At 46.7% G+C, this 25753-nt stretch overlaps 1 protein-coding gene across 2 annotated transcripts in view; it reads right to left on the bottom strand.

The window, feature by feature from the left end:
• The window catches only part of gemin5 (gem (nuclear organelle) associated protein 5), a 72977-nt gene extending 49426 nt beyond the window's left edge, over positions 1 to 23551 (bottom strand). For both annotated transcript variants that reach the window (XM_048543619.2, XM_048543620.2), the window contains exons 1-8: positions 23386 to 23551; positions 21265 to 21419; positions 17111 to 17292; positions 14042 to 14187; positions 13218 to 13331; positions 11676 to 11808; positions 6810 to 6975; positions 1086 to 1298 (exon numbers count right to left, since the gene is read on the bottom strand). In XM_048543619.2, coding sequence (XP_048399576.1) covers positions 1086 to 1298; positions 6810 to 6975; positions 11676 to 11808; positions 13218 to 13331; positions 14042 to 14187; positions 17111 to 17292; positions 21265 to 21419; positions 23386 to 23527 — 1251 coding nt within the window. In that variant the 5' untranslated portion in view covers positions 23528 to 23551. The remainder of the gene's footprint in view (positions 1 to 1085; positions 1299 to 6809; positions 6976 to 11675; positions 11809 to 13217; positions 13332 to 14041; positions 14188 to 17110; positions 17293 to 21264; positions 21420 to 23385) is intronic.
• Between the last annotated feature and the right edge of the window lie 2202 nt (positions 23552 to 25753).

The raw sequence follows: 25753 nt of genomic DNA, 5'->3' as shown, positions 1-25753 counted from the left end.
GGATGCAGCTACAGTCACAATGTTTAAAAGACATTTGTGCAAGTCCATGAACATCCGGCAGGATTTGGGACCAGGCAGATGGGACAGGTTTAGTTTGGGATTATGGTCTGCACGGACTGGTTGGATCGAAGGGTCTGTTTCCATGCTGTATAACTCTTGTGCAGTTTGAATGTCTCTATTCCGATTCACTTAACACAATCATTTATTCATTTTGATTCCAGCACAAGATATGGCTGTCAAGAGCAAGGCCAACGTTTGGTGTCTTTTCCTGACGAATCAAACAGCTCTGGGTGAACGGTGACATTACTGGCTTCTACTGAGTGATGTTTCCGTTGAGACACGTTTTGGGTCAGGATTAAAGTGAAGACCATTTCTCTCCTTTCAAAGGCCCTTTACCCACAGCAGCTTACTAGGGTGAGAGCTCTTGAAAAAGATTCCTCAAAGTTTTCAAGAAAGAAAGAGGTTATCAAACAGATAAGATACGATGGACTGAAGGTGATCTGACCGAGGGAGCTCAGCGAGAATTTTCCAGAACTTAGGATTTCAAAATAAAAGCACACAGCGTCATGGAGTATGGAAACAGACTTTTGCGTCCAACCACATTCCCAAACTAAACTAGTCCAACCTGCCAGCTCCTGGCCTATATCCCTCCAAACCTTTCCTATTCATGAACCGATCCAAATGTTTTTGGAATGTTGTAAGTGTACCCGCACCCTGCACTTCCTTAGGAAGTTCATTCCACGTGCAAACCACTGTGCGTAAAAAGAAAAAAAAAAGCTGACCCTCAGAGGTGGAGTCTAATCTCAAACCTGATACTCTCAGGACAGGAACAGCAAGGGGTCAGGTAGAGAGTAAAGCTCCCACTACATGGTCCTCAAACACTCCCGGGACCGGGACACCTTCTCAGCAGGAGTTGAGAATACAGATCAACGTGGGAGCACGGTATGTCACCCAGGCCAATAGAAACCATGTCCGAAAGGAACAAGAGAATGAGCAAACGTGACAGAGAAGCTTTTAAAAAAAGAGAGAAGGAAGCAAAGTGGGGAGGGCAAGAGGCAGAAAGCAATGGATTGCCTGGCACTTACAGCTGTGACCTTGGATTTAATTCCTTGCCACAGGGTCTTGATGTCATAAGCACGCTGGAGGGAGAGGGTGTCCCACACCCTGATCATGCCGTCACCCACACCTACAGCGAGGGAGCCGATATTCACAGGAGAGAATGCCAGGCTGTACACAAAGCCCCCGAGTGTAGGCTGCGTCCAGGAACACTCCCGTGTATTCAGATCCCAACACTTCACCTGGGCAGAAAGGAAACCTACAATCAGTCGAGGGATTTTTAAAATCAAATGGAGACAGAGTGAGCCAGGCAATCAGGCCATAAACTGGAACTAACAGCATTGCCAAACACTCACGTGAGTGTAAAATGTTATTAACCACAATGGTGTTTGCAAAGTCTCAGACATTTACACAGTGCTGAAGGATGCCATTCAGCCCATCATCTCTGAGGTGGTCAAAGATCAGGCCGCATTAATCCCATTTTCCAACAGTAGCTGGCAATGTAAGCAAATATCTAAATACTGCTTAAATGTCACGCGTTTCTGGCTCAAACTCCCTTTCAAGCAGATAGCTCTAGACTCAGAGTAAAATTAAAATTCCCCTTAATTTGCCTGTTAGCCTCTACCTCTTACCTTACCATGCCCTGTAATAATCGAAAGATGCGTTTGCAGTGTCTCCATGCTTGCTCCTCATCTTGTAATCCTCCATCAGGTTCCCATTCAACCCTCACCGCTGCAAGGAAAACCTCAGCCTTTCCAACTGTCCATCATAGCTCACACTGACCAATGCAGGCAGCATCCTGGTGAATCTCCTCTGCACCCATTTTTGTGCAATCACATCCACGCTCTAATGTGCTGACCAGGATTAAATGGTAAGCATTTCTCTTCCTTCAAAGGCCCTTTTCCCCCTGCAGCAAAGTACAGCGTCTCCCGAGAGTGAGGGCTCTGGGAAGGGATCTCTCAAAGTTTTCAAAAAAGAAAGAGATTATCAAACAGATAATACGACAGACTGAAGATCATCTGACAAGGCAGCTTACTGAGGATTTTCCAAAACTCAGAAATTTAAACTACTCCTCCTGTTATGGCCTAACCAGCATCTTATACAGTTTCAGCATAATCTCCTTATCTTTTACTCAGTGCCTCAGCTATTAAAAAAAGAGATACCTTTATAACGATCTATCAATCTGCCCTGTTACATCCTGTGGGTGTGTGTATTAAGGTCATTCTGATCCTCAGTGCTTTTTAGGGTCCTACCTTTCATAATGTGAATCCTTCCCAGCTGTGTTATCTCACACCTTCTCAGTTTGAATTCCACTTACTACTGTTCTGCTCACCTGAACAATCTATTGTTTCACTTCTGCACTCTACTGTGTTAAAGCCTGTGCTGATTTTTCATTATTTCCATTTTATTCCTTTGGCAATTTTAGTTTTCAGCTGTGAACTAGAAACCGTGAGCTAAAGACGACTTTTGGACTGTGGGTAACAGCTTGTGGGAAAAGGAAAACAGACCAAACAAGCTTTTGATTATTCACAGGATTAGGTCCAGAAGAGAACACCTGTTGATTCATAATCAAACACTGCATCACAGGGGAAAAACATTGTGTTTATACAGATAGCTGAAGTTGGTTACTAAAAAGGAATTGGTTCCAATAAGTCTGGGAGAGGGTTTATGCTCAAGCAGATGGCAGATGCTGAGATAGTAGGAACTGCTGATGACGGAGAATCTGAGATAACACACTGTGAAGCTGGATGAACACAGCAGGCCAAGTGGCATTTGAGAAGCAGGAAAGCTTGACGTTTCGGGTCGGGATGCTTCTTCAGAAAAGACCCTTCTGAAGAAGCATCCTGTCCCAAAACGTCGAGCTTTCCTGCTCCTCTGGTGCTGCTTGGCCTGCTGTGTTCATCCAGCTTCACACCGTGTTATCTCAGACGGCAGAAGCTGACTGTTAACAGGATCTCTGGAGGAGATGGTCAGTCTCTCAGGGAAAGGTCAGAGTTTGAGCTGAATTTTGGGTTTTCTGTGGAAAAAGGAATCTCACTGTTGATGCTACAGCATGAAGATCTGAAAGCTCCCTGCCTAATCTCCCATGAACAGCAGAAGAGATTTGAAAACTAAATTATGCTATTGCTACAACAAAACAGATGTTCCTAGAAAAGCTCAGCAGGTCTGGCAACATCCGTGAAGAGAAATCAGAGTTAATGTTTCCGGTCCAGTGACCCTTCCTCAGAACCTTCCCAGGCCTGCTGAGCTTTTCCAGCAAACTTCTGTTTTTGTTCCTGATTTACAGCATCCACAGTTCTTTCGGTTTTTATGTACTGTTGCTGCTTTCATCTGAGCGAACTATAAAGATGACCCTGGTCGACATCTTCAGAGAATCAAGTGAAACCAAAGTCAATCCCTGTAAAATAACACATCATGAAAGCCACTTAAGTAATCTGGTCAGTTTTGTTAGTTACTTTCATTTGCCCCTTAAAATGTGTTTGTTTGTCTCAATGTATGAATGGGGCTGAAAACAAAGGTTGTTTCGCTTTAAAACACAGACCAATTCGATTATTTTGCAGCTTAATTTTTGCTCTACTGCTTAACTACATGGTTAATAAATTACTAAATCTTTTGTTTAAGCTACAAAGTCTGGAATTGATCACTCACAGAATATGGGATTTGTTATTCAAAAGTCTGGTTAGGGATTATTAGGGTAAATTTTGAGGGTCTTTGCAGGTTTAACTTTACTGTGTTGTGGGAGCACAGAGGTGGAAAGGCTAATTCGTTTTAATGGTCTGTCTTCAAGTCATAACAATGGTTATCCTCCTCATTACCAAACTTTCATGCCATTGCCAAACATCTTAAATCATATGCCTAAATTAAGGTTCTAATACTAACATACATCTCGAAAGGGCACCAGTACCAAGCCCTGCAGAACCACAATGGAAAGGGACTGATCGTCACAGATCATCTCTCCAGCTTCACCCCCTGCTTCCTGCCTCTAAATCGGTTTTGGATCCAAAATGCCTTGGATCCCAAGGGATACTACTTTATTGAACAGTCTGGCATGAGGGAAGTTGTCAAAATCCTTGCTATCGTCTACATAGACCACAGCAAATGCATTACCCTCATCAACCCTCTTTGTTATCGCCTTATATATATATATAAAAAAAAATCATATTTGTCAAACATGACCTTTCCTTAACAAATCCATATTGACCATCCCTGATTAATCCCAATCTCTCCAAGGCATTTGCCCCCCAGAATTCTTTCTAATAACTTCCCTACGTCCAACGTTAGTCTGATTGGCCTGTAATTTTCCAGACTAGTCTTTTCTATCTTTATTTAAAAAATGGGGCAACATCTGCAGACCTCTGATCCTGTGGCACCTTGCCTGTTGCCAAATAAGATTTGGAAATTACTGCCTGGATCCCCGATACCTCCTCCCTGAATGTCCTGAGATACATCTCATCCACACAGTATTCACTCTTAAAGCTGATAAAACCCTAGTACCTTCTCCTCCCTCTCCGTTAATTTCTCTTACAATTTCAGAGTCCCCCACCCTGATGTCAAAACCTGCCTTATCCATTTCGGTTCCAATGCAAAGTCTTCACTGAGGACTAACATATCTAATGGGTCCAAACACGCACTACGTCTCTGGTCCCTACTCTTTCCCTGGTCAAGCTTTTGCTCCTCATACAATTAACCAAACCAACTCTTTGGCTTTTCCTTTGTTCCAGCCAGCAATGCTTTCTAATGCACTCTGTGAACTTTCCTCATTTTCTTTTCAAGATTCCCCTCTACATTTTTTATAGACTCCTTCATGGAACCTGCCGCAGTCCAAAGATGTGCAGGTTGGGGTGGACTGGCCGTGCTAAATTGCCCCATAGTGTCCAGGGATGTGCAGGCTAGGTAGATTAGCCATGGGGAATGCCGGGTTACAGGAATAGGGTGGGAAGTGGGGGGGGTGGGGAAGGGTGTCTGTATCTGGGTAGGGAGCTCTTTGGCTTGGGGGGGGGGGGGGTGGGGGGTGGGGGAAGAACATGGACTTGATGAGCTGAATGGCCTGTTTCTGCACAGTAGGGATTCATGGAAGAAAAAAATTTTACATCGCAAGGGTAGGTGGGGAATTAGGCCAAGACAGAAAAGGCAGGCTTGGGAAACTGATGGCATAGAGAAAGAATTTTAATTAGTTAACATGCGGGATTTTAGTGAGCTTAGCAGAAATTGGGAGATAGTTACTCAGACTGTGTTATCACTGTGCACATTATCTTAGCTAGTGTTAGAGAAGGGTCTTTTGATATATTGTCACTATACCAAGGTTTTACGCTGAATTTGAGATGTCCCTTGTGTCCCTGTGGAGCCTAGTTACTGATATGGTAGAGTTTCAATCAAACTGTATATCACTCCCTGTGCTAGCTGCATGCCGAAGGTGATTCGAAGAAGTAATTATTAAGGAATCTGTAAGACAGCATTCCTGTTACACTGAGCAGCGTCTGTTTTCTTTAAACCTACAATGAAATGAATCAACAAGCACAAGGGAACACCCTGCTCTGAAGCTAATGGTATAAAGGAGATTGTTACATTCTGCATTAGCAGAGTCGGGTGCCGATGGAGATCGACATTCACTCTCCTTGGTATCAAGTAAGAAAATAAACTGCTTCGAACAGGAGCTGGAGTCAAGTCTCATTATTAGTTAAGTAGAAATAAAAATTTCTAAAAACAGGATTCTACAAGATCATGGGCATCGATGTCTCTGTATCTGCCACAAGTTTCTCTTTTTCCTTTATGCCCGTTGACATTCAGATTCTCCGGTTTTGATCACTACCTTTGTCATCACAACAATACAATTGCCCGGTACGCTTACTACTTCCTCCCATTGCTTCAACGCAATCTGTTTTCTGCAAGCAGCTGCGCCTGATCCACTGGGATCAAATCATATCAAATGATAAAATTAGACCTTCCCAACTTAGGACTTCATTCCTAGCCCATCCTTGCCTTTTTTTGATAAATCTGATTTATGGTCACTATCTGCAAAATGATCCTCTATTGTTGCACCTTCCCAAGCATTAGTTTCAGAAATATCCCATCCCTCATTGAACTATGCATTGACTAGAAACTTCTGCTGAATGCAATTGAAAAATGTTACTCCCTCTCCCTAGCACACTGAAACTAACCCAGTTAATAACTAGCTAGTTAAAAGCCCCTGATTTCTTCCTTATCAAACTACGTATCCAATTCATTCTCTCTCCCCGCCTTCCAACTTGTTTCGCAGCCTATAGTACATACCCAGTACTGTATTGCTCCTTTTTTATTTTTCACTTGTACCCTAATGATGATTCTTCCGAGACATTGACCTTCTGTACTGACAGAATTGATTTCGTGATCAATATTGCATAATTCTCTCCGCTTCCATCTTCGTCACTATCTCGTCTGAATACCTGATAGCCAGAAATGCTGCGCTGTCGATCCTGCCCAACTTTCAGCCAAGTCACGGTCATAGTTATGCTATCGTATGCCCACTTATATATCTGTAACCTCCCTCAGCACATTTATTGATTCAAATGGCGACTGTAAACAGTTGTTAGCACTGCACGTCCAGTGCAAGGTTAAGGATGGTCAAAGCACATGGCATGGGCCAGACCACACATTAAAGTAACATGCTAAAAAAGTGGCTGAGACGCTTGTTCACAGTAAAACATTATTGGATGTGACCGCATTCTCAGTGACGGGCAGCGGACCAGGTTTCGAAAACAACGTGAAACGCTCACATCTCGGTCCATCGAGGTAGAGAGCAGCAGCTCATGGTTATCCTGGAGGGAGACCGAACTCAAGTTGAAGACAATCCTGCTGTGGTTCTGTCCTTCTGATGATGACCCCAGCAGTGTCCACTTCTGCTTCCCCGCCTTGGTCAGATCCCAGAGCAGCAGCTCTCCCCTGCAAACAAAGGCAGTCATGTTACAACATATCTGGGAAGGGTGCACTGGTAAATGCAGCCTCACTGTTCCACAGGCTGGTACCAGACTACTTTAAATCAGACTGCCAGGATGATCAATTTGCCTGACTAACTGCTTTCAGGACAAAGATCATTTCACACCTTGCTTTGTCATTCACAGAACATACCTATTTACTGTAAACAAAATTACTGTTTAACAGATGTCATAAAAATGAGGCCCTACATGACTTAAACTCTGATAAATACGCAAATTCAAGAACTTGTTTCAAGTCACTGCCCCGAGATGAATAAAGGTTTTATCTTTTCCCTCAGAACACCGGAGCTGACATCCCAGATCAGACAATGCATCTTAGGTGTGAGGCCTTGTTTAGAGATAATGGGAACTGCAGATGCTGGAGAATCCGAGATAATAAAGTGTGGAGCTGGATGAACACAGCAGGCCAAGCAGCATCTCAGGAGCACAAAAGCTGACGTTTCGGGCTTAGACCCTTCATCAGAAAAGGGTCTAGGCCCGAAACGTCAGCTTTTGTGCTCCTCAGATGCTGCTTGGCCTGCTGTGTTCATCCAGCTCCACACTTTGTTATCTTGGATTCTCCAGCATCTGCAGTTCCTATTATCAATGACATAAACTATACTGCTTTAAAATTCTAAGTGCACATTTACATCTGAAATAAGACAGATGAAAGTCAGCCGGTTTGACGCAAGTGCTGTGTTTTTAAAAACAACAATTAAAATAATTCCTGTAGATCAAAGCTGTGTTTCTCTTAGTCTGTTTCTTGCAGTTTTAGCAATGATGGCACAATGCTATCCGCATAAAGGTGGCGGATCTTCGATTCAGTAGCTGGCTGCTTGGTCAGTCCCAAGTCTTTTCTTGGGTTAGAATACTCACTTTTCAAAGGTTCCGGGTTCTTTTCTCCCCTACATCTTTTCCCTCTATTCGAGGCACAGAGGTTCCTTGTTTGTTGGCTTTGTGGCTGCAATACCCTCAGACGTCTGTAACAAACTATAGCTGGACCAAACAAACAGCTGTCATCGGGCAGATTTCCTTTAACTCAAAGACTCCTGGTGCTGCTACGTCTCAAATAATGTTACAACCCAAATGCTCCAAAACATGTGCCACTGGACTATTCTTGCGCCCCAGTTTGTTAAACTCTCCTGTTACAAAACCAGCATCCAACTTCCGTCTTAGCACATAATTTGATACCAAAAATATGTGGACCCTTACAATCAGCACCAGGTTACACCGACTCAACAGCAAAGAAGCAGGCCATTTGGTCCATCAGGAAATTGCTGGTAATACAGCTCTTCACAAGCTTCCTCCCACTCCCTCATCTCCCCTGTCAACACATCCTTCTGTTCCTTTCTCCCCCATGTGTTCATCCAGTATTCTGTGTGCAAGCTATGTATGGTGCCTCATTTCAACCACTCCTTCTGATGGGGCAGGGGGGGGTCCATATTCCAACACCTTTCCTAATAAAGTTTTCTATTGGCAGTCCTTCATTTTGGTCTTTCCTATGTGATGACACTACACCTTTAAAAGGGGTGTGTTTTGTCCTTTTATTTAAAAAAGGGAGGTTGAGAGAGAGAGGTGCCATGCAGTCTGCTCCAAAACCAATCCAGTAAACTGCTTCAGACACCTTGAGGTTTTTTTTAAAAACTTGGAACAATATAAACAACTCAAATGGGTGGGGTCCAGCTCCCACAGAACCAGGATTTTTTGTTTTTAGAAACAGATAGTAGGAACTGCAGATGCTGGAGGATCGGAGATAACACGGTGTAGAGCTGGATGAACACAGCAGGCCAAGCAGCTTCAGAGGAGCAGGAAGGCTGACGTTTCGGGTCTTGTCAGCTTTCCTGCTCCTGCTTGGCCTGCTGTGTTCATCCAGCTCTACACCTTGTTATCTCAGGACTTTTTTAAGTTTCGGTTTTCAGTAGTGTTGCTGGATGTGGAAGCAGTTTCTCCTCTCTCTGTCAGACCTCAAATGGAAACACTGTCTTCACATCTCGCCTGTAAAACCCTTCCATAATGATCAATACTTCTATCAAATCAGCCCTCAGTCTTCTCCAAGAGATGGGGAGCAGGAAGGAATGTTATTAATTCAGAAGCAAAAATTTTACTTTAAGCATGGTGTAGAAGCCTCATTAAATCTCAACAAGCTCACCCCCCACACCCATCTCTTTCCCATCAACCAATAAAGATTTTCCAACTACTCTTCAGCGACTGCAAAACACACTAAATGTCAGATTTTCATGTCACGGACCGTTTTCCTTTGATCTTCCAACAAACACTGGGCTTTATAGTAAAGCCACAACCCATGAAACGGCCCTCGAACTGAGGGGCTTGCTCAGCTATTTCGAAGGGAAATAGTCAACCACATTACTGTGGGGCTGGAGTCACAGGTAGGCCAGGCAAACATAGCAAATTCTCTTCTCTAAAAGAACATTATTGATTCAGTTCTTTTCTAAACAAAAACTCAACGTCTGTCACAGACTAGCTTTACATTCCACACTTAGAAACCAAACTTAAATTCAGCCAGCGTCAGTGGCAAGATTCAAACCCATGGCCTCTAAACATTAGCTTAGTCACTTGACCAATAATTCTGATGCAATTACCTCCAGGGCTCTGAGTCCCCATTATATTTCACTCCTAAATCTCCAGATCCCAATTTAATTTTAAGCAGTCATTTCCACTTATCCTATCACAAACATCCCAGCAATTTATATTTGTATAGTACGTTTAAATTAGAGGAACAAGGTGTTTCACAGCAGTGTTATAAAACAAGGAGACACTGAAACAACAGGGAAATATTAAAATTAACAAAAAAAAAATGAAGCTCGGACAAAGCAGTCTCTGAAGGGAGGAGATCAGGGTGATGTAGTTTACGGACAGTTTCTTTTTCATTCACTTGTGGAACATGGGCGTTGCTGGCTGGGCCAGCATTTTTATTCTCTGTCCCAAACTGCCCTTGAGAAAGTGGTGGCGAGCTGCCTTTTTGAATCACTGCAGTCCACATGCTGTAGGTTGTCCCATCAGGGAGGGAATTCCAGGATTTTGACCCAGTGACAGCGAACGAAAGGTGACATATTCCCAAGTCAGGACGGTAAGTGACTTGGACAGAACTTGAAGGTGGTGGTGTTCCCATTGTATCTGCTGCCCTCGTCCTTCTACATAGAAGTGGTTGTGGGTTTGGAAGGTGCTGCCTGAGGATCTTTGGTGAATTTCTGCAGTGCATCTTGTAGATAGTACACACTGCTGCTACAGAGCGTCGGTGGTGGAAGGAGTGAATGCTTGCGAATGTGGTGCCAAACAAGTGGGGCTGCTTTGCCCTGGATGGTGTTAAGCTTCTAGAACGTTGTTGGGGCTGCACACATCCAGGCAAAACACACTCCTGACTTGTGCCACGTGGAAGGTGGACAGGCTTTGGGGAGTCAGGAAGTGAGTTACTCACTGCAGTATTCCCAGCTTCTGACTTGCTCTTGCAGCCGCCGTGGTAATGTGGTGAGTGCAGTTGAGTTTGTGGGTCAATGGTAACCCCCTCGTAGATACCGATAGTGGGGACCCATGGATGGTAACAAAACTGAACGTCGAGGGTTGTAATTAGACTGTCATTTACTGAAGATGGTAATTTCTTGGCATTTATGTGGCAGCAATGTTACTTGCCACTTGTCAGCCCAGGCCTGAATATTGTCCAGATTTTGTTGCATTTGAACATGGACTGTTTCAGTATGAGAAGTCACAAATAATGCTGAACATTATGTAATTATCAGCAAACATCCCCACTTTTGACCTTGAAATACAAAACCCTGAAGTATGGAGACAATTTGGCCCAGAGTCCACACCAACCTTCCAAAAAGCATGCCACCCAGACCCAGCCCTCTACCCTATCCCTGTAACTCCACATTTCCCACTGTCAATCCACCTAATCTGCACATCTTTGGACTGTGGGAGGAAACCTACACAGATATGGGGAGAACGTGCAAACTCCACACAGTCAGTGGCCCAAGGGCGGAATCGAACTTGGGTTCCCGGCGATGTGAGGCTGCAGTGTTAACCGCTGAGCCACCGTGCCGCCCATGATTGACAGTAGGTCACTGAAGCAGCTGACAATGGTTGGGCTTAGGACACTGCCTCAGCAACACCTGCGGGGATGTCCTGGAGCTGAAATGACCGACCCCGTTCCCCACGCCCCGACAAACACAACCGTGATCACCTTCCTTTGTGCCAGGTATAAGTGAAGAGTGTGCCCCCACGCACCCGCCACCCCCTCCAGTGCCCAGTAATCCGAGTTTTGCCAGGGGAGCTGAGCTTGGGACACGGGCAGCTGCTGATACAGCTAAGAATATTGGAGCAATTATAAACTGTGAATGCAAAAGGCCAGAAATCTCAGGGATTTGTGGGGCTGGAGGAGATTAGAGATGGGGCTGGGGTGAGGCCACGGGAGGGATTTGAAAGCAAAAGATGAGAATTTTAAGATCAAGATCAAGACCACAGCCAGTCAGTGAGCGAGCACAGGGTGAGGAGGGAATGGGGTAACCTTAGTGAGAACATTGACCGATCTTTGAACTGTCAACCTGCCATAACAATATAATCTCTTCTCACCCAGGCATCATTTCAGTATGTTGCCGTGTCATAAACCTTTGTACATCAGACTGTCCAAATCAGCTGGTCTGAATTTCTTACCCGAAACAACTGGAGAACAACTGGGTGACACAGGTTCGAGACCAATGCACTGTCAGCCAAATCCGCTCCTTTATTCCCATGTCAGTTCCTCCTCCTCTTCGTTTTAGTGATGGCAACTTCAAAGTGACCACACCTTGAAAGAAAAGAAAGAAATTCAAGATCTTGACAGACATTTCCTATGAGGCAGCCTGGAATGCTTTAGTGTGCATCCCAGGCGTTACATAAATGTAGCCTACTGTTGTTGCCGTTTTACAAATGGCTCAAGCTCATTGGACCAAGAGTGAAACTTCCTGTGACACATGGCCTAAACACTGCAACATTTGGTTAGTTATAATTCAGTCTAAACACAATTTAATTCTACTTGTAACGTAGATCCTTCTTTATTCATGACCTCAAACCATCTCAATGCATTTAACATCCATCGAAAAGCACTCAAATTATTGTTATACATTCACAGAACCCGAGCATCACTGGGCCAGCATTTATTGTCCATCCCTAGTTGCCCTTCAGAAGGTAGTTGAGAGCTGCCTTCTTGTAGTCCACACGCCATTACAGAGGGAATTCCAGGATTGTGATCCAGTGACACTGCAGGAATGCTGACAGATTTCTAAGTCAGGATGGCAAAATACTTGAGAGGAAATCTGAAGGCGGTGGGGTTCCCACATATCATATGCCCTTATCCTTCTAGGTGGAATTGGTCAGGGGTCTGGAAGGTGCTTTCCAGGAATACGCAGTGAATTTCTGCAGCATATCATGGAGGAGGGGTGGACCAAGGTGTTCTGGGGGGAACGGTCCCTGAGGAAGGCAGGCAAGGGAGGGGAGGGGAATGTGTGTCCGGTGGTGGCATCTCACTGGAGGTGGCGGAAATGGTATCTGATGATCTTCTGGATGTGGATGCTGGTGGGATGGTAGGTGAGGACAAGGGGAACCCTATCGCTGTTGCAGTAGGGAAGAGGGGGATGAGGGCAGAAGTGCAGGAGATGGGTTAGACCTGGTTGAGGGCCCTGTCGACAACAGTGCTGGGAAATCCTTCGTTGAAGAACTAGGTGGACATTTCAGAGGCTCTCTTGTTGAAGTTGGCCTCATCTGACCCTATACAACAGAGGCGGAGGCACTGAGTGAACGGGATGGAGTCTTTACAGGAAGTGGGATGTGAGGATGTGTCGTCCAGGTAGCTGTGGGAGTCAGTGGTTTATGGTGGGTATTAGTGGTCAGACTATCCTCAGAAATGAAAACAGAGATGTTAAGGGCTGGAAGGGAGGAGTCAAAGATAGGCCAGGTGAAAATTGAGGAAGAAGGTGGACATGTTGGAGGCTCCCTTGTCAAAGTTGGCCTCAGAAGAATATATTATGTGTCACCAATAATACTAGGTATTTACTTTCTATGCCATTATTTAAGCTGTTAATAAATTTAGTGAGATATCAATAATTCCCACTAGGGGCAGGTAAAAGAAATCTGTTGTTCGACTTCATCCTTTGGGGAAACAAACTACATTTAGAAGAAATAAAGTGAAAGCCATTTCTCCCGGGAAGTGAAAATTACCTTTGCCTTTTGTGACATTCCAGACTCGGATTGTTTGATCCCTGCTTCCCGATGCCAGGAAACAGTCCTTTGTCGCGTCCTCTGTCGTGAGCTCACCGTTCAGCTCCAGTGTATCTAAGAACAGAACAAAACGTTATCAATTCAAATCTACCCCCGGTAAATTAAAATGAGGTGCAGCATCAACTGTAGGAGAAACTTCTTCATTGGTGCAGACACTGCTGAGAATGTGGTACTTGCTAAGGCAGAGGGAATCCTTTCCATTAAATTTAAAAGCAAACTGCATAAACAAGTGGAGGGGGCTAATAGAAGGGAATATCGAAGGGTGACACACGTCGGGGATAAGGCTCCTACAAGATAGAATCAGGGGCTCTGACCAGTCCGTGCAAGCACCCGATGTCTGCACTGTACTAATGATGGATTCTAGTGGTTCAGCACTGAGGAAAACTCTTCACTTTATTTAACAAAGGCAGATGGAGCACCTGTTGAATCATAGGTTAGAATCCTGACAGTGCTGAATCAGGCAATTCAACTTATCGAGTCTGCACCGACCCTCCAAAGAGCAGCCTACCTCACCCCGCCCCCACTTTACCCTATAACCCCATATTTCCCATGGCCAGTCCACCTAACCTGCACATCTTTGGGCTGTGGGAGGGCACCCGGAGGAAACTCACACAGACACTGGGAGAACGTGCAAACTCCACACAGACAGTCGCCCGAGGCTGGAATTGAACCCGGGCCCCTGGTGCTGAGGCGCAGCAGTGCTAAGCACTGAGCCACTCTTCGAACGTTAACCTCGTAATCAGGGCGATGGCAGCTAGTCCTACCTGAGGACATGTCACTGAGGAACTGCGGCTCGCAGAGCTGAGGGCACCAGGAGAGAAAATGAATTTCTCCGTCATGACCTCGCAATCTGTGTATCACCTCCCCTTTCCGGTTTATATCGATGATGACAATCATCCCATCTTTATACCTGCGAGGAGGAAGAGGAGAGAAGATTAAACCAGGCTGCCACGTCAAGCCAGCATGCTGTTTGTACATTATTAACCACAAAGCTGGAAGCAGCTTGGAATCGCAGCCACTAAATTTCTGTACTAGAAATGGAGTTTGCCTTGTTTGCTCATTGTTCAGCAACCGCCCTGACGATTATACAGACAGGATCGGAACAGAATCTAATACCGAAGGAAGCCAGCCTTCTCTGTGCAAGCCCTTTCAAAGAGCTGTTCAGGCCACTCACTATCACCTCGCCCACCCCGCCCCCCCCCCCCCACCCCACCCCCATCCTAATCAGCCAAATAGAACCATTACACCAGAATTGGCTGTGCAGCCTATTGCTTCTGTTCTTTTTAACAAACAAAATTTATTTAAACAATCCCTGATGGGCACACTATAACAAAAACACACTTTAATGGTCACCGGAAATTTACATTACAAAAGGGAAACTTACTAATCAAAACGTTGTTGTCCAGGCTGACGATGCACCCTACTGTCTCTAAAGGCCTCAATATGAGCCCTTCCCAAGGACCATCATGTCTGCGCTGTTTCTCTGCAAGAACTAGCCTAAAGTCACTCTCCCATCTTATCCCAACAGCCCTGCAAATATCTCCTCTCCAGATATGATCTACATCATTTTTTTTTAAAACAAAGTAGCTAGGGTGACTAATACCTGCAGTGGGATCATCTTATCAATAAAAGCCAAACAGGCTAGGCTTTGCCTCCTTCAGAGTTCGGAAATCTGCAAGGTGATTTTTATTCAAATGTCTTCAGGGGACCAGTCAGGGTGGATGTTGAGAGTTTGTTTCCCCTTGTTGGAGAGACTAAAACTGGACGGACAGTTTAGAAATAAGGGGTCTCCCATTTCAAATGCCAGAGTTGGTGGTGTGGGCTGGTACAATTACAGTATTTACAAGGTATCTGGATGGGCACATGAACAAGAATGGTTTAGGCAGACACGGGCCAAATGCTAGATTTATTTAGGATATCTGGTCGGCATATACACTTGAGTTTCGAAGGATGAAAGGGGATCTGATTGAGACGTGTAAGATTATGAAAGGGATTGGACACTCTGGAGGCAGGAAGCATGTGTCTGATGATGGGTGAGTCCAGAACCAGAGGACACAGTTTAAAAATAAGGGGTAGGCCATTTAGAACAGAGTTGAGGAGAAACTTCTTCACCCAGAGAGTGGTGGATATATGGAATGCTCTGCCCCAGAAGGCAGTGGAGGCCAACTCCCTGGATACTTTCAAGAAAGAGATGGATAGAGCTCTTAAAGATAGTGAGATCAAGGGTTATGGGGATAAGGCTGGAACAGGATACTGATTGTGGATGATCAGCCATGATCATAATGAATGGTGGTGCTGGCTCGAAGGGCCGAGTGGCCTACTCCAGCACCTATTGTCTATTGCATGGACAAGTTAGACCGAACGGTCTGTTTCCGTGCTGTACAGCTCTACAACTCCATGTCTCTCTAACAAATGATGATGGTTTCATGGTCACCAGAGACTAGCGTTATGTTCCAGGTTTGTAAATTGAATTTATATTTCACTGGCTGTTTTCACGGTAATCAAGCCTGTGCTCTCAGAGCCTAGGGCTCTAGATCACTTGCCAAATGACTTTCAGTATTCCACCATAATTCCCCATGTTGTCGAATGGGCAGGGCCAACAAACTACAGGAACTCCAAAAGCAATCGAGTGGCTGCAGTCTGCTTTCAGAAGTTCTGAGGCAGAAATGAAGCACAATGAAATGGGAAATAGATCCTCAGTGTGTGCAGCATCCTCTCAGGATGGCCTTCTGGGCAGTACCAGCTGAGATGGCACTGCTCAGTGGCAGAGATAGAAGCAGCTCAGCGAGGAGCTCTCTTACCTGAAACGAAAAGCTGTTGGATCAAGCCCCCGTTTGACCTTGTCTAGCACTGTGTGTGCAGGACAGAGGGAGTGCTGCAGTGCTACACATTAACATCTCACCTGAAAGACAAAGTCTTCTCAGTTACCTCAGGTTCCACTAATACACCTGGCTGCACTTTGAAAAGGAACTAGGGGATTGTCTGTGCTGTCTTAGGGTAAATATTTATCCCTGAATCAACACGGAGAATGGTTATCTAGTCAAGATCACAATTCTTTCGGTGGTAACTATTTGTGTGTAAATTGGCTACATAACAACATTAAGTGCACTTTAAGTCATAGACATATACCTCTCGGTCCAACTTTTCCACGCCAACAAGATATCCTCAATTAATCTAGTACCTTTTGCCAGCATTTGGCCCATATTCCTCTAAACCCTTCCTATTCATGTACCCATCCAGATGCCTTTTAAATGTTGTAACTGTACCAGGCTCCACCACTTCCTCTGGCAACTCATTCCATACACGCACCACCTTCTGCCCTTCAGGTTCCTTTTAAATCTTTCCCCTCTCACCTTATACCTATGCCCTTGAGCTCTGGGCTCCCCTACTCTGAGGAAATTCACACCATCTGTGCCCCTCACGATTTTATAAATTTGATTTTAAAAGTTCAGAATAAAGTACACACTTTAGCATATCCTGTACTTGTGAAAGGCAGTGCAGAAATACAAGTTCTATAATGAATACCACAAAACTACCTGATGTTGTCAAAATGCATCTGTTTTACAAATATCCTTTAGAGAAGGAAATCTGCCTTCCTCACCCAGACTACACGTGACTCCAGACCCCCAGGGCAAGCCACGTAGTTAAAATCAAAGTGGCATCCCACCAATTAAAGTAGACAAGGGAGGTCAGGTCTGCCTCTTGTGAACAGCATCTTTTAGAAAACACACACACACACACACACACACACAGGCGATGTTTGAGAGATCTCACAGACTGGCTACAATCAGCACTGGGACACAGGCCTTATGCACAGCTTTCCCTCCTCTTACCCCACGGCCACCTGGTCTTCATTGTGAGGCGAGCAGGAGAGACAGAAGATGGTTCGGGGTTCTGGGAAAAAGTGGCGTGTGTCATTCTTGTTATACCACCAACAGATCACAATCCCCTTCTCATCTCCAGAAACCACCAGCTCCTTCTTCAGGGGAGACCAGTGCACAGCGGTGATGGTACTCTGTAACAAGAGAAACGTCCGTGTTAATGGTACACAAGGACATAACAATTCATAGCAGGAGACAGCTCTAGAACATCTTCACTCCAGCTCTACTGTTCTGTTAGGATTGTTCTTGGAGCGCAGTGGCCCAATGGTACGATCATAGATGGTTAATCCAGACACCCAGGTAATGTTCTGCAGGATAACAAGGTGTGGAGGTGGATGAACACAGCAGGCCAAGCAGCAGCTTAGGAGCAGGAAAGCTGACGTTTCGGGCCTAGATGCACTTCTGATGTTCATCCAACGCCACACCTCGTTATCTCGGATTCTCCAGCATCTGCAGTTCCTATTATCTCTGATACGATGTTCTGCAGGACCCAAGTTGGAATCCTGCCAAAGCAGATGGTAGAATTTATTCTAGTTTTTTTTAATAAAATGGAATTCAAGACCATGTTCAATTGCTGTAAAAACCCATCCGGTTCAATAATGTCTTTTAGGGAAGGAAACTGCCATCCTGATCTGGCCTACACGTGACTCCAAACCCACAGCAATGTGGTTGGCTCTCAAATGTCCTCGAGGCAATTAGGGGCAGGCAATGAATGATGGCCTGGCCAGTGATGTCCTCATCCCATGAATGAATGAATGAATAAATAACAAACAAAATCACAACTGATCTTTGACCTGAGCTCCACCATCCTGCACTCTCCCCACGAACCAGTTAATTCTCTTAAGTGTCTAAAATAAAATTTATCAAGTTCTGACTGAGTATTCTCAGTCCCCTTGAGTTGAGATTTCCAAAGGCTCTACAAGTGAGAAAGTTTCTTCGTTAAAAAAAAACTCAACGGTTGGTCCCTGATCCTGAGGCTATGACCCCTGGCTCTAAGTCCCAGCCAGGATGTTCCAATAGAGCATGCCCTGAGCAGTGACAATTCCGCTGACAAACTGTCCAGCCCTTGGTCAATATGGCCAAAACAGATCATCTGGTCACTGTCACATTGCTGTTTTGGGAGTTTGCTGTGTGAAATCTGGTTGCTGCATTTCCCACATCAGTTTAAATTATTGCTCTGCTGAACAATTCCATTCAGCTGTTTCTGCTGATTCTCCCACTCCGAGCACCCCTAAACAAAACAAAATCACCCTGCCCACCAGGAAAAGTTGGCCACTCCACCAGCTTCCTAGATTCCAACTCCTAAACTAATTAAAATCTTTGCCAACATTTCCACAGGTTTCCCCATGCTGATGGTGGGGGGGGTACCACAGCCTGGCGTTTGTCCTGGGATCCAGAATGCTCCGTACTCCCTCTCTACGTGTCATCATCTCCTTCGTTCCTGTTCCCAGGCAATCGACTCACTCTGCCAGATTTTCCACGTTTTCCTCCTTCCCTGATGTTTTACTTCCTTTCTTAAAACGTAGTATGTGGGCAAGGCTAGCGCGCGTTACCCATCCCCAAATACCCTTGGAGCTGATGGCTGCCTGGGGCCAATTCAGAGGGCAACAAAGAGCCAGGCACATTGCTGAGGGCCTGTAGTCACTTGTGGGGCAGGTCAGGTAAGAATGGCAGATTTCCCACTCTAAAGGGCAATGCTGCCACTTCCACAGCTTTTACACCCACTTTTAGTTTCTTGCCCCATTTAACTTTCCCTATTTGCACACGGGCCTTTTTGTCATTTACATGGGAGCAGGAGGAGGCCATTCAGCCCCTCGAGCCTGCTTTATCATTCAACATAATCACGGCTGATCTGTGGCCCAACTGTTTCTGCCTGCCTTGGGCCCTTATCCCTTGATTAAAAACTTAAATCAGGGATTTGAGGGAGAGTTTCAAACCCACACTATCCTTTGCCTGTAGAAGTGCTTTCTAACATCTCCCCTGAACAGACTGACTATAATTCTTAGACTTAGGGCAGCCTGGGTCAATAGAATCATAAAGAGGGGTGGCACGGTGGCTCAGTGGTTAACACTGCAGCCTCACAGCACCAGGGACCCAGGTTCGATTCCAGCCACAGGCATCTGTCTGTGTGGAGTTTGCACATTCTCCCTGTGTCTGCGTGGGTTTTCTCCGGGTACTCCGGTTTCCTCCCACAGTCCAAAGATGTGGAGGCTAGGTGGATTGGCCATGATAAATTGCCCGTAGTGTTCAGGGGTGTGTGGGTCATAGGGGGATGGGTCTGGGTGGGATGCTCCAAGGGGCAGTGTGGACTAGTTGGGCCGAAGAGCCTGTTTCCACACTGTAGGGAATCTAATCTAATCTAATCTAAACACAGTCTCCTGATTTTTGACAACCTGATTGTTGCTAAGAAAGAAAGTCCTGTTACCGAAGTTTTTACTCTTCAGGACAAATGAAAGAATATCAAAACATTCACAACAATTTATTGACAGGAGGGAAGGACACTGATTGGGACAAAAAGCACTGGCAACCCTTTGTGACAAGAGACATCAGGTTATTGGCGGTTCCCCAACTGCACGTGGAGGCTGTGAGACTACGTCCTGCCCCAGAGGCCCAAGCAAATTGTGACAATACTGAAGGAAAGCTGCTTGAGTGGCATTATATTTTGGCTGAGATATTAAACTGACACCTTGTCACTCTTCTCGCATGAAGCTAAAAGTTCCCAAGGAGCTATATCAAAGGAGAACAAGGGAGTTAGTGTCTGACATCTTAGCCAATTACCCCTCAATGAATTAAGAGAGATCTCATGATCATCGGACGGCTATTTCTGGGAGCCTCCTGTGTGTAAATTGGCTGCTGCATTTACGAACACAGGCCAGCAGAACACAGTACAGGCCCTTCAGCCCACAATACTGTACTGACCTATTATTCTACATTCTATCCTTATTATCCTAGAACCTATTTCCTACATTACAACAGGTCAGGCTTAAACAAAGAGAGAACTCCATCAGCGACAAATCCTCTGGACATCATGGGCCTTTCAGAAAAGCAAATCATTTCTGGTTAGTACAAATTAGAGGCCATTCCATAATAATATGGATTCAGGGTCAGGGACAGGGATGTCTTGCTGCAATTATCCAAAATTTTGGTGAGACCACATCTGGAGTATTGCATGCAGTTATCATTTCCTTATCTGAGGATGTTCTGGGTTATGGAGGGAGAGAGATAAAGGTTTACCAGACTGATTTCTTGGATGGCGAGACTGACACGTGGGCAGAGACTGGGCTGTTAGAACTACATCCACTAGAGTTAAGAAGAATGACGAGAGATCAGAGATCATAGAATCCCCACAGTGTGGAAACAGGCCCTTCGGCCCAATAAGTCCATACTGACCAATTCAGTATCCCACCCAGACAAAAACCCTTAGGAATCCAAAAAATCTACACATCCCTGAAAGTGGCTGATCCACCCAACCTGCACATCTTTGGACTGTGGGAGGAAACCGGAGCGCCCGGAGGAAGCCCACATAGACACAGAGAGAATGTGCAAACTCCACACAGACAGTCACCCGAGGCTGGGATTGAACTGGGGTCCCTGGTGCTATAGGGCAGCAGTGCTAACCACTGAGTCACTGTGCCACCCACTAAATCTCACACAAACTTATGAAATTCTAACAGGAGTACAGGGTGCAAAAGAAGGATGGAAGTTCTTGATGTCTGAGAAGTCCTGAGCAGAGGGGGTCACAGTCTAAGTATAAGGGGTATGCAATTTACGACACAGATGAGAAATTTCTTCAACCAGAGAATGGTGAGTTTGGGGAATTCACTACCACAGGAACCTGTTGAGGCCGGAACATTAAAGACTTTCAGGAAGGAATTAGATATGGTTCTTAGGGCTAATGGGATCAAAGCATTGGGAGAGGAAGTGGGAACAGAGGACTGAGATGGATGGCCAACCATGATCATATTGAAAGGTGGTGCAGGCTCAAAGGGCAGAATGGCCTACTCCTGCTCCTAGTTTCTATGTTTCCAATAAACCATCAGACAAATCAAACAGCAAATAAGTCAAAGTTGCATGAGTAAATCAGGATGACTGAGTTTAAGACTGACCTGGTGAGCTGAGTGTTCCTGCAGTACACTTTTAGTCCGAATATCCCAGACCTTAACAGTGCCGTCATCAGACGTACTGGCACAGATATCTTCGAGACCCGGGTGCTGACAAAAGGTGAACCCAGTGACCCGTTCCGTGTGTCCTGCCAACTCTCCTGTAAAGAATAAAACATGAGACTGTTATATTCTGCAATAGGGCTGCAGTAATTTAACCTGATGTTGAGAAATCCTACCATCAGGAATAGGAGACTGGGATAAAACAAGAGGGGGCTGGACAAAAAAATAGAAGAATACAAAACATCACTGTGATTACATAGACAAACACATCAATTTATCAAACACTGGGATCAAAGTATCTCCTACAACTGGAGCAGATCATTTTGCCACTGCACCGTCGCTTTGAGAGACAGTGCTGTAGTGAAAATGTCACTGGACTAGTAAACCCTCAACCCAAGCTAATGCTCGGGGTGGGGGGTGGGGGGGGGGGAGGGGGTTCATGGGTTCAAACCCCCCCCTTATCCCCTCACTGCCGCTGGTGCAATTTAAGTAATAAACCAGAACTGATAGTATGTACCACCACCGGCGATCAGCATCAACTGTTGTAAATAATCCCAAGTGGCTCACAAGCATTCTTCAGCAAGAAATTGGTCTTTACCCAGTCTGGCCTCCATGGTCATTCCAACCTCCAGTTCTGAACTGACCCAGGATGCCTCTCAGTTTGACGGCAGTTACAGATGGGTAACTATTGCTAACCCCGTTGTATCTAACTTAAGGATAAGTTTTTCAACAAATGCTGTGCCAGTTCGTTTATAATTAGTCCACGTCATCATTAGCACAATTCCACTTAGTTAACCAGCTCCCAATTTGGATTAGAGACAGCAGGAACTGCAGATGCTGGAGAATCTGAGATAACAAGGTGCAGAGCTGGATGGACACAGCAGGCCAAGCAGCATCAGAGGAGCAGGAAAGCTGACGTTTCGGGGTCTAGACCCTTCTTCAGAAATGGATAACGGATCATGGACCCCATTAACGATTTTTGTCTCCATCTGGTTCTTGTTCCAAACCCCAAGAGATTAAGGAAACTTGAATATTCTGCCTCTATTTTCCCAATCTTACAATAAATCACAGATAAATCCTTGTCTCAACAGCAGCGTGCATCAATACAATGCCTTTGACTTAAGATCCCAAGCCACTTCACAGAACAGGGGCGGCGGGGGAATGGAGGAGTTATGAAGCAAAGTTTGACACGAGGCATGCGAGGACAGGTCCAGGAGAGGGGTATTCGGAACTGTCTTGTAGGAGGAAAGACAGACGGAGAGTTTCGGGGAGTGAATTCCAGACCATAGCACCTAGGCAGCTAAAGGTAAAGTCTCCAATGTCCCAGGGGGCCTGCTCTTTCATTAGAGGCAGCCAGACAACTGGTGGTGGTTTAGCCTGGTTAGGTCAAGAACGAGGGTCTTCCCAGATAAGTTGAGACAGTTTTTCATAGAATCCCTACACAGTGTGGAAACAGGCCCTTCGGCCCAACAAGTCCACACCGACCCTCACAGCATCCCACCCAGACCCATCCCTGGATATCTTGGGCAATTTAGCACGGCCAATACACCTAACCTGCAAATCTTTGGACTGTGGGAGGAAACCCACACAGGCACAGGGAGAACGTGCAAACTCCACGCAGACAGTCACCCGAGGCTGGAACTGAACCTGGGTACCTGGCACCTTGAGGCAGCTGTGCTAACCACTGAGCCACCATGCCAACATGTAGGAATGGATCCCATGCTGTTGGTGTCAGTCTGCATCAGAAACCAGCTGTCCAGCCAAGTGAGCCCCAAGGGGCCCAGGTCCTGAAGACAGGGTCAACACCAATATCCAAACGATGGAGATCAGGGAAAGGTCAGAGCTGATGGATCACCGTGATTTGGGCATTGGTTGGGGGGGGGGTTACAGAGGGACAGGAAAGCCTGAGATCAGGGAGGCAGATTTTTGGGATGACTTTGCCAGAAAGGAGGTGTGGGGGAGGAGATCGGTGCGGTAAACATGTAGAGTAGGTGCTCTGGGGAGGAATGAGGAAGGAGATATACAAATGCAGCTTCCTCCCCCAGCCCCGAACACCGTGCATACCGAGGACAAGAGGCTGGCTTGGACTGATCTCCAGCAGGAAGATGCTGTTCTTGGCTCCGAAGCCGAGGATTCCCCGGGGGTTGGTATCGCTACAGCAGCTGCAGTACCAGTTCGGGGATGGAGTCAGCAACTTCCCCGGCATCGCGCTGCCTCAGGGCTCACTCTCCCCGGGGGAGGGGGGGGGGGGTCACACTCACACTCACGGGGGGGGGGGGGGGTCACACTCACAGTCACTCTCCCGGGGGGGGGTCACTCTCACCGGGGGAGGGGGGGGGGGGGGGAGTTCACATTCACAGTCACTCTCCCGGGGGGGGGGGGGGTCACTCTCACTCTCCCAGGGGAGGGGGGGGTCACACTCACAGTCACTCTCCCGGGGGGGGGGGGGGTCACTCTCACTCTCCCCGGGGGAGGGGGGGGGGGGGGGGAGTTCACATTCACAGTCACTCTCCCGGGGGGGGGGGGGTCACTCTCACTCTCCCAGGGGAGGGGGGGGGTCACACTCACAGTCACTCTCCCCGGGGGGGGGTCACACTCACAGTCACTCTCCCGGGGGGGGGTCACTCCTCACCGGGGGAGGGGGGGGGGGGGGGAGTTCACATTCACAGTCACTCTCCCGGGGGGGGGGGGTCACTCTCACTCTCCCAGGGGAGGGGGGGGGTCACACTCACAGTCACTCTCCCGGGGGGGGGGGGGGGTCACTCTCACTCTCCCCGGGGGAGGGGGGGGGGGGGGGAGTTCACATTCACAGTCACTCTCCCGGGGGGGGGGGGTCACTCTCACTCTCCCAGGGGAGGGGGGGGTCACACTCACAGTCACTCTCCCCGGGGGGGGGTCACACTCACAGTCACTCTCCCGGGGGGGGGGGGTCACTCTCACTCTCCCAGGGGAGGGGGGGGTCACACTCACAGTCACTCTCCCCGGGGGGGGGGGGGGGGGGGGGGGTCACTCTCACTCTCCCGGGGGGGGGGTCACTCTCACTCTCCCGGGGGGGGGGGTCACTCTCACAGTCACTCTCCCCGGGGGGGGGGGGCTCTCTGTATCTCCCCTTTCCCGACCCACACTCTCTCTCTGTCCCCGACGCTCACACACTCTCCCCGCCTCCGCCTCTCTCCTCGTGGGTCCGCTCGCTCCCAGTCTCCGCTTGTTCCTCCCAGCTCTGTCCGCTCTTCCTCCTTATGCACCTCCCCTTCCCTTCCCCTCCCCTCCCCTCGGCTTCTCGATTTATCCCTCTCCCCTCCTTCTGTCTAAAGTTGTCCCTCCCCCTACATCCGTATATAATGTTCACTCCACCTTAATTACCTCCCCCAGCCCCGTATACAATGTTCACTCCGGCTTCTATACCTCCCCAGCCCCGTATATAATGTTCACTCCAGCTTCTATATATACGGGGCTGGAGGAAGGTATAGAAACTGGGGTGAACATTGTATACGGGGCTGGGGGAGGTATATAAGCTGGAGTGAACATTATATACGGGGCTGGGGGAGGGATATAAGCCGGAGTGAACATTATATATGGGGCTGGGGAGGTACATAAGCTGGAGTGAACATTACATACGGGGCTGGGGGAAGGTAATATTCACTCCAGCTTATATACCTCCCCAGCCCCATATATAATGTTCACTCCAGCTTATATACCTCCCCCAGCCCTGTATATAATGTTCACTCCAGCTTATTTACGTCCACTAGACCCGTATATAATGTTTACTCCAGGTATATATCTTCCCCTGGCCCTGTATATAATGTTTACTCCAGCTTATATACATCCACTAGACCTGTATATGTTTACTCCAGCTATATATCTTCTCCCGGCCCTGTATATAATGTTTACTCCAGCTTATATACGTCCACTAGACCTGTAAATGTTTACTCCAGCTACATATCTTCCCCCGGCCCTGTATATAATGTTTACTCCAGCTACATACTTCCCAGGACCTGTATAGAGACGTTTCCTCTGCTATGTATCCCCCACACCTTGTCATATACCTCCTGTCTCTGTGTATATGTTTATTCCAGCCATAAAGCTCCCAGCAATATAGCTTCTTTAGACCTGTTTTTACATAAATATCATTCCTAGCTCTGTACATACACTGTCCCCAGCTCTCTGTCTCCCTGAGCATTGTATATCCTTAATTCCACCCCCCCCCCCCCATCACTGCCTGTCTAATCCCGTTCCCAAAGCCTTCCTTTTCTATATTCCTCTCAGACCTTTCTTTTCTGGATTCCCTAATTCTTTCTCCCTCCCCCCACCTCTATTATCTATCGCCCTTTTTATTCCTCTCTTCCATTTCCATTTATTCACTATCATATTCTTTATCTGGTTTAATTCCTCTCTTCCCCCCCAACCTCCATTCAGTCCTTGTCCGGCCTGG

The sequence above is a fragment of the Stegostoma tigrinum genome, chromosome 13 (assembly GCF_030684315.1).
Source record: "Stegostoma tigrinum isolate sSteTig4 chromosome 13, sSteTig4.hap1, whole genome shotgun sequence".
Lineage (NCBI taxonomy): Eukaryota > Metazoa > Chordata > Chondrichthyes > Orectolobiformes > Stegostomatidae > Stegostoma > Stegostoma tigrinum.
Note: the sequence above shows the minus strand (reverse complement) of the source record. Positions and strands in the feature narration are given on the sequence as shown.